Here is a 9,016-nt window from a genome sequence, read left to right as displayed (position 1 = left end):
GTGCAACAGTGCAGATAGAAAGAACAGACCACATATGTCATTTCGTGTGTGATGGCCCAGTCGTATATCACAGGGGCTGTAATCTCCCATGCTTTTTTCGTGAACAGCGGTTGTGGCGCCGCCGCTGCAAGCGAACCAGCCGAACCGAACTAAAATGCAATATGGCCGCTCTTTCCCCTTTCACCTCACTCCCCTTCCCTTCCATTGACCCACACGTACACACATGCACACATGTACACGTCCAAATTAATAATATTTAATAAAATTTTTGAACTTATTTATTTCACATGTTTTATTACATATTTAGTACAAACATAAAATGTTATAATTTGCATATAAAACATTACATAGAAAAATATTTGGAGAAAAGTATTCACTAGCGTAAAAACTTAAGTCGCGTGTCCATTCAATGCATATAAAAATATTCGCTGTAAAAATATTTGTATACAATTCAACGTATACGTGCGCGTTAATGTATTACTTTTTATTCAGTTTTACTTAACTAAAATTAAACATATCCAATTAAAATGCTTCAGAATTTATAGCAACAATGTATGATTTATAGATTTTTCTCATAGAATTCGTACATAATACTTATTATAAATAAGTTGCCAAATAACTTAAATCATTGTCACAACAGTAATATATTCAATATATCTTATTCAAATGCGTTATATCTCGTATTTCAACTAATTGTAGGCTCTTTCTTACATCCACGTGGAATCAGCTGCTTCTTTGCAACTTGCAACAGGCTAAGTAATGTGATCATAGATTTCTTTTTCTTGGTTGTAATTGTAGCTCCCTCATTTAACTCTTCCGACAGGCTGCGTTCAGAAACGTCACCCGAGTGCTCTTGGGCATCATTCTATCATAGAATGATATCCGAGAGCACTCAGGTGATGTTTCCAAATGCAGCCACAGCATCTTTATTCTATAACTCTTCTGGTGTCGAAGGCTGGTGTAGAGTCGAAAGCTGGAACAGCTACTGGTGTCTAAAAAAAAAAAACAGTCTCTTTATACACCACAAATTAAATAACTAAGAATAACTCTCCTTTCGATGTTACATTTATGAGCTTCGGTATTTAACGCCTTTTTTTCATCAAGAAGAAATAAGCTACTCACATTTGACTAAAATGAATTCCTTTTTATGAAATATAAATGTTTACGATGGGTATAGCTGTGTAAGAAACTCAATATATCTTATGTTCACATACCCAGATAACGAGAATGATGCTCGGTTGACGCTCGCTTGCTCGTAAGCTTTGCTTCACTTCACTTTGCTCCACTTTACTCGTTGAACGGAACTCATTACTACGGCCATGTTGATTTTAGACGGCCATATTGCATTTTAGTTCGGTTCGGCGGGTTCGCTTACAGCGGTGGCGCAACAAACGCTGGTCACGAAAAATACATAAGAGATTACAGCCCCTGGTATATCATCAGATTTTTATAACCAATTTTTATCGCTTTTCGTCTTTTTAGATTTGGTGCTTCGTGATTTTAAATTGTATTCTTTATAATTATTTTGACAAATAATCTAAAATTATTTTACATACACCACAAACATATATAACTACAATTTCCACAAATAATAATATCGAGAAACATATAATTATGCGAAATATAAAGAGATTATATCAAAGATTGTTAAGGCAATATCCTGTGGGTACACAAGCAGTACAAGCTGGTAATTAACAGTTTATTATGATTATATGCACTTGTATCGACACATGCACGCGCATATGTAAAAGTTATATACAAATTAATATTTTGATCAAATATTAAGTTTATATATTTTGGTTAAATGTTAATGTTTTTTTTACCTTACATGAAATCATTGAAATAATTATTTGGTATTTTTTTAAATTCAAAACAAAGATTTGAAAGAAAATAAAAAATTACTGTTCTAAGGCAAGTAAATTATGTGAAGGTGAAGTAATTAAAAGTTAGAAAAGTTTTTGAAATAGATGAAATGAAGGTAGTGTTCTCTTTGGTCAAATTTTTTTATTTTTACATAGTTTGTCTTTCCATTCTCTTTTTATGTTGAGAGAAAGAAAAAAGAATTGTGCAAGAAGTTCAGTTAAAAAGAACAAATCACGAGGTATAGTTAGCTATAATATGTTATAATAAATATTTATTAATTTCAAAGTTTTTGGCAAATGTAATACATAAAATTAAAATGATTATATGAAAAAACTCTTTTATAAAATAAAAATGTGATATTTGGAATTATTAAAATTTTTATAATAAAATATTGGAAGCGTCCCAGATGTACACAGTGTAAAACATACCACCAATCTGATGACTGCTTTAGTTGAAGTTAGGATAAATTTATAGAATTTGATGGGTGGTGTCTGTTTTACACTGTAAGCATTTGTGACTCACTCAAAATATTACTTACAGGAGAGGGACAAAATAATATGAAATAAAAGACTTTTATAAGAAATAAATTTTCTTTAACACCATTTGTCTTTAACACAAATTTTCTTGTTTGTAATAGAGTCATAATGATTGAAATCATCACTGAAATGTTATACTATTTTTTTAGCAGAATGTGATTCAAATTATATAAATGATTTTGACTGAATAAATTTATTTCTTTCACTATGTTCCAAAATTGTTGTTATTCAAAACTTCAACATTTTATCTGACTAATATAACAGCTTGACTTAAATGTCATCTAATCATTGTGAGCAGATTTAAAATGCAAAATAAAAAACTTTTTTCTTTAATATTTCTTAAAAAGTATATTGCACTGATGTTTAAATATCATTTCATTTTAATCAAGTATAAAATTTACGAACAAATTATGAGCCAATCTCTTATTATATAAATAAGTAATACATTTTCAAAATGTTCACATTATTTTATCTATTTCCTGTATATGAAAATGTAAACTTAATATTCACTATATTATTAATTTACATTATAAAAATTAGTTAATAAATATTACAAATTATTTTATTAAAAAGAATGGAATATGTAGGCATATTAATGGGACTTGGTGATCAGATTGCACAGAATTTTATAGATAATTCAAAAACCATTGATTTTGTACGTACAATGCAATTTGCAGGCATTGGTTTTTTTATTAGTGTAAGTAATTAAAAATGTTGTATTTAAAACTCAAAATTTTTAAAAATATTTTTGATATGTCTGTGTAGCCTTTAATTTTCTGGAAAAATTTAATAAAATTTTGAGAAAATTTGCAATTTCATTGAATTTTATATTTATTTTGAAATTTTGAGTTGCTAAATATTAAAAGCAGGTCAAAAGATGAGCTTACAAATGTATCAATAAAAATATATAAGGATAAAAAAGATAAGTTTATTAATTAAGACCTAGTAATTTCTTCTTGAGACATTTGGACTGTACTTATAATTAGTCATCCTCAGTCATGCATTAATTAACGATATAGAATTAACGATTACATCAATTATACCTAATAATAAAAAGCTATATATGTTAGAAAAAAAAATAATGCAGAATTATTACGTAGTTTAAAAAAATAACATTCTTTGTTTTTACAAATTTTTTATTGCAATCTAATAAAAAATTTATTACAATTTTAATAAAATGTCATTAATTTATCATTACAAAGTACTTGCAATTTTTTGTTGCAATTTCAATTTTTCCTTTACTATTAAATAGTATTAATAATTTTGTTGAATTTTATTATAATTTCATTATTATTAAAATTTCTTATTAAATGTTATCTGTTTTTCATACTAAATTAAAATAATCTTTTTTAGTGAAATATAATTAAAATTTTATATTATATTTATTGAAATTTTATCAAATTTAATCAAACATTAAGTGTGCCAAAATTTTATTAAAATTTTTCAGGGTTTAATATTATATATTAATTTTAATAAAATATTCATAATCTAAGTAATATATAATATAAAATTTTATATTCATACATAGGATATTGTAGCAACAAGTTACGTATAATATGTCAATAACATATATAGGGTCCAGTGACGAGAACATGGTATGGGATCTTAGATAAATACATAGGCTCCAAAAGTTATTCTGTTGCAATTAAAAAGGTTGCTTGTGACCAACTGTTCTTTGCACCTATATTTTTAACAGTTTTATTAATTTCTATTGGTATTTGCCAAGGAAAAGATATTGAAAGGCTCAAAATTAAATTAAAAAATGAATATAGTGATATTTTAATTAACAATTACAAGGTAAGAAAGTAGTATGTCATATATATATATGCCTTTTTTTTACTCTTTATACCGAATATTTTATTTTTGTTTTAGCTGTGGCCTATGGTACAACTTGTAAATTTTTCTTTGGTACCTTTGCATTATCAAACTCTAGTTGTACAGTCAGTTGCTTTACTATGGAATAGTTATATTTCATATAGAACAAGTTTGGACAAACATAACAAATTTATATAACATGTAAGTGATAAATTATAAAGAGAGGTAGTATATTATAGCCCTTATAAGTATTATGGCTACTCGTAATTTCATGATTAGGTAACAAATTTTAGTAATTACTTATGAAATCTTTTTGCTTGCAACTACAATTAGTAGTTTGTTATGTCGTGGTGCTAATATGCCAATCATGACTGTAAAATTTTGACTAATGCATCACTGGAAATTAATGGCTTGATTTTTCAAGAGACTACCGGAGATCAAGTATTACTATCCAAATTGTCTACTTTTTAAATTTATTATTTCATATTGTCATACGCTACTTATTTTTGAGAAAACTATAATGCCAATGCACAATAGTTAATTATAAGACAGAGTTACTTGATTATTTCAAAACTTTTGAGGCAGTAATTAGATAGAACTTTAGCATTTGATTACATGTACTTTCTTATTATTTTAAACTTAAGTATTTTGTTATATAAATTATAAATATATGTACTCTTAAGTATTTTTATTATTTTATTCAGCTGTACACACATTTTGAGTTATGTAAAATTAATTCATATCAAAGTAGTTACTCAATAACTTTACTGTAGTTCTGCAAATCTGTAGTTTATATTGCATGTATTATAGATTTTCATTATTGCGCAGTTTATATACGAAACAGTTTTGTGTACATACATACATTTGGATAAGGAAAAAAATTCTAATTTATACTTACATATTTTATACTTTAATTGTGTATAATTGCGATTTTGACATTAAATACATATGATATTAGTTAAATTAATTGTGTATTAATTTCTACCCTAATACGCATAACTCTTGTTGTATTCTTTTTACCAGAGTATCTATTACCTGGAAAACCTGAAATTCTCAGGAAACTTTTTGTTAAAATTATGATTAAATATTATACTTTTGAATTCAACTCATACTTGACCAATTACATTGCTACTAATTCTTTATAAGTGATTTTCTAAATATATTTTTTTTAATTCTCCCTTTTTCTTCATAAATACAAATATTAAAAAAAAATGTTATAATCATATATACAAGGTGTTTCTAAACTGGTGCGAAATATTTTAATAATAAATTCTTTGTAACATTTTAAGATAAAAATTCTAATACAAAAATGTTGAGATTATAATATAGTTTTCAAGTGGCAAGAGTTTTAAGATTACGAATGACAGTAAAAATTTTGTACACAGATAGCAATGATAAAAGTGCTTCCAAATTTTTAACAATAACACCTTTGTTCAATAAATTATTGAATAAATATGCCATAAGAGTTTCATTAAAAGATCAGTTCTATTTATAAAAAATTAAAAGTATTTTTCACTAAATTTTTAATAAGTACGTACTATGTATCGATATTGATATTCCTTTTCTTATGAAAAAATACTATTGAACTTGCGAAAAGCTATCGGAAATTTAAAAATTCATTTGAATCCGATATTGTACACTATTAGTTTTAATAGTTACTTTGCGTGATCAATAATATTTTTCCATAAGATTAACTGTTATATTTGTTTAATTTATACGATAAATCTCCACAACAGTCGAAAATAATTGTATTCCAAATTGTGATTGAATTTGTCAATAAAATTTACATCAATTATTTATTCAATCCTGCTATATGTCAAATTGCATTTTTTTCTTAAAAATGATAGAGTGGAATTCAGAAAAGGAAGAAAAAATATGAAAAAATTGAAATGGTCGTTTACATGTTTATATATTGCTTAAAATTATTCTAAAAAACATTTTAATTTAAATATTAGTAATTTTTATGTTTATAATACATTTTATTTTGTTGTACTTTGAAATAAATCAAAATTTCAAACAATATGTCTTTTGTAAAAACCATACATATTTGAAAAATTTTATATCTTAAATTTTTTGATCTGTGAATGCGACATTCTATGAAAATATGAATCCTATATAATAATTCAACTTCTATGTAACAAACCATTTTAATTTGGCCTGGAAATTTTGTTAAATATCTAGCAAATAAAAATTCTCAGAGAATTATTTTTGAGAAAAGAATAGACATATGTTTACATATATACATTATCTACATTTGCATATATTATGTAATATTTTGATCCGTATTCAGAACGCACTGTAAAGATATTAAATACGTTTGCAAAATATCTCAGATGGTCCTAATACATGCACACATTGTCGGTGCTAAAATACGTATGTACATGAAATTTCAAATCGCATTGCCGATTAAATATTGGAGAAAAAAATGCAATCAATTGTAGAGCTAATTAACATTGCTCTTATAGCTCTTGTAAGATTTCTCATCGAAAGTATAATGTATTTTCTCGCTGAAAACATTTGAGAGAGTAACAAAATTTTGAGAGTAAAAAGATGGAATCATAATCTTTTCATTCATGAAAAGAATAATGTGTAAAAGGCGGAGGGAGGTTCGGGTTTTGGAACGTACTCCTGGTCAGGAATGGTAAGCGCGAGGCGTGGAATAACCGTGACTCAAAGTCGAATAATTGCTGTTTATTGAGTGAGTTCTTAAAAAGCCCCTGATGGATTTCCGACCCAATTAAGGGTCACAGTACTATGCGTATTGAGTGAGTTGTTAACAAAGACTGCTTGCGCCGCATACGCTGCGGCGCACGCTGGCTGCTTCCGCCGCGAGTGGTGACATGCGCGGTGACGATGTCCAATGAACGGCTAGTATGTTGCCGTGTGTGCGCTTTAGGCCAATAGCGAGCAATCTTACAACTTGACCATTCTGACGGTTTATTCGACCCGAATGATTGATAACTTCTAAACTAAAAGCGAAAATGATAACCAACATAAAATTTTTGATATAGTACTAGATAAAACTTAATTAACAATGCTTTTGAATAATAGGAGTGCAATTATGAATCATATAATATGTAAGCAGTACAAAAGTAGTTATCGAAATCATTATGATTTTAGGACAGGCTTGTTTTAGAAACAAGAGACTTAGTAAAAAGTAGAGACCCAGTGAACACATTTTATAGCGGCAATATAACATGGAAATTACAAGTAATTTAACATTGTTATTCTTGTGATATGTAGGTGCTATATGACATGGAAATAACCTGTTACGTAATATTTGTTATACGCAAGTGATATAGCTGTTAAACATCGTTTTGGCGTTACAGTTATTCAACAAAAATTGTATAATATATCGTAACATAACACGTTCGTATCAATGTTATTATGGAACGATGCGTCGTAGTTGACTCAGAAATCAGACAACATTATAACATCCTGAATGATAGATCTATTTGATAATAAAAAAAATTATTATAAAGATAATGTTTTCAAAAATAACGGTTTGTCTACAATTACTGCGCACAAAAAATGCACAAAATCGAAATTCATCATGTGTTGAACAAAAATAATAATAAATGTATACTATTCAATTTTTTCTTATAATACGATCTATATAGTTAACCATTTAATTAATCATTTGAACGCTTCAAAGATTAATGCTAAATAGATCGCAATTTCCATCAAATTAATTATTAAGGTTATGGAAAAAGATAAATTTAACAATGAAATTAATAAGTAAATAAATTAATGCTATTTATTTTTAATGTTTTGCAAAATTAATTGCTTTTATAAAAAATAATATAGTTGCGTCAGTTTATAACATATATTAGATATATGTAGACAATAACAAATACCTATATCGATGAGTCAAATTGGCGTAGCAGGTAGAGTACAAGGTTCGTCATCTTAAGGTCCCGGGTTCAAACCTAGCAGCGGCAAGTAAGAATAAAATAAAAAATAACATAATTTAAATTTAATTAATTAATAAAAATTTATCCTAAATTTAGTATGTGCTGTTGATAAAAATAATTTAAAAAAAAATGAAATTTTTATTTTATTTTATTTTTCTTTGTAACTGTTGTATGACGGTTAGATAATTTCCGACTCAATATAACATGTAATTATAACATGTTATATTGTTGAGTCAGAAATTGTAACTTACATGTAAGTTACGTGTAATTTTAGAGTAACGTAACCTGTTATATTCAGTTACATTGCTGTTACACTATATTACTGTGTTCACTGGGCTATAACTGATGATATTATAAAATTGTAGGTTTTGCTACGAGTGTAACATAAGCTACCCAGCTAGCAAAATGGCGCAAACTCGAGCAGACCTTTGCAGCAAAATTACGACAAGGTGTGTCCGCATTAAGCTTAGCTTTTGCTGGCAAGGCTTGTTGTAAATAGTATGACGCATATTTTATGCAAATAACAGGGTAAAACTTGCTAGTAAAGCATAACAACAAATTTGCAGCAAGAACAAGGCAAACCTTGCTGTACATACCCTAAGAGCAAAAAGTCGACTTTAAGTCGACTTAAAGTCGACTTTACCAAAACTTGACTGGTTTGAAGTCGACTTTTTTAAAGACGAAAGTCGACTTTTAGTCGACTTTCCAGACAGCACATATAGATTATGAGAACGATAGTAGGATATTGCGAAAGTATGTTGCAATATTCGTATAATATTGGAGATACGTCTGTAATATGCCGAGTATATACTCATAATGTACTATGTCCGCGTTGCCTTATCCCATAGAATTTCGCTGGCAGTTTGTGAAAATATACCGAATATATCT

The 9,016-nt window shown here is 27.6% G+C and overlaps 1 protein-coding gene and 1 long non-coding RNA gene across 3 annotated transcripts; one reads left to right on the top strand and one right to left on the bottom strand.

The window, feature by feature from the left end:
* Nucleotides 1-260: 260 nt before the first annotated feature.
* On the bottom strand, nt 261-1,375 carry LOC118645607. Its single transcript, XR_004963309.1, has 2 exons — nt 1,215-1,375; nt 261-992 (listed from the first exon to the last, which is right to left on the bottom strand). It is a non-coding gene; the product is annotated as an uncharacterized LOC118645607 (long non-coding RNA).
* An 84-nt stretch (nt 1,376-1,459) lies between these two features.
* LOC105836547 (protein Mpv17) lies at nt 1,460-5,177 on the top strand. Of its 2 annotated transcripts, none has more exons than XM_012680654.3 (4): nt 1,460-1,687; nt 2,973-3,096; nt 3,975-4,196; nt 4,272-5,177. In XM_012680654.3, exons 2-4 carry the CDS (start codon nt 2,974-2,976, stop codon nt 4,410-4,412), a joined length of 486 nt encoding a protein of 161 aa, XP_012536108.1. In that variant the 5' UTR covers nt 1,460-1,687; nt 2,973; the 3' UTR covers nt 4,413-5,177. The 2 variants fall into 2 exon arrangements, with proteins under 2 accessions (XP_012536108.1, XP_012536107.1); XM_012680653.3 differs by having other exon boundaries at nt 1,461-1,687; nt 2,987-3,096.
* The last annotated feature ends 3,839 nt before the right edge of the window (nt 5,178-9,016 follow it).

This window comes from Monomorium pharaonis, chromosome 5 (assembly GCF_013373865.1).
Source record: "Monomorium pharaonis isolate MP-MQ-018 chromosome 5, ASM1337386v2, whole genome shotgun sequence".
Classification (NCBI taxonomy): Eukaryota; Metazoa; Arthropoda; class Insecta; order Hymenoptera; family Formicidae; genus Monomorium; species Monomorium pharaonis.
Note: the sequence above shows the minus strand (reverse complement) of the source record. Positions and strands in the feature narration are given on the sequence as shown.

What these genes read in the sequence shown, in the direction of transcription:
- LOC105836547 (XM_012680653.3), top strand. Translation starts at nt 1,615, where the DNA reads ATGCGAAATATAAAGAGATTATATCAAAGATTGTTAAGGCAATATCCT. An exon ending in TACACAAGCAGTACAAGCTG is followed by an intron (nt 1,688 to 2,986) that starts GTAATTAACAGT and finishes TGGAATATGTAG; the next exon opens with GCATATTAATGGGACTTGGT. An exon ending in TTTTAATTAACAATTACAAG is followed by an intron (nt 4,197 to 4,271) that starts GTAAGAAAGTAG and finishes TTTTTGTTTTAG; the next exon opens with CTGTGGCCTATGGTACAACT.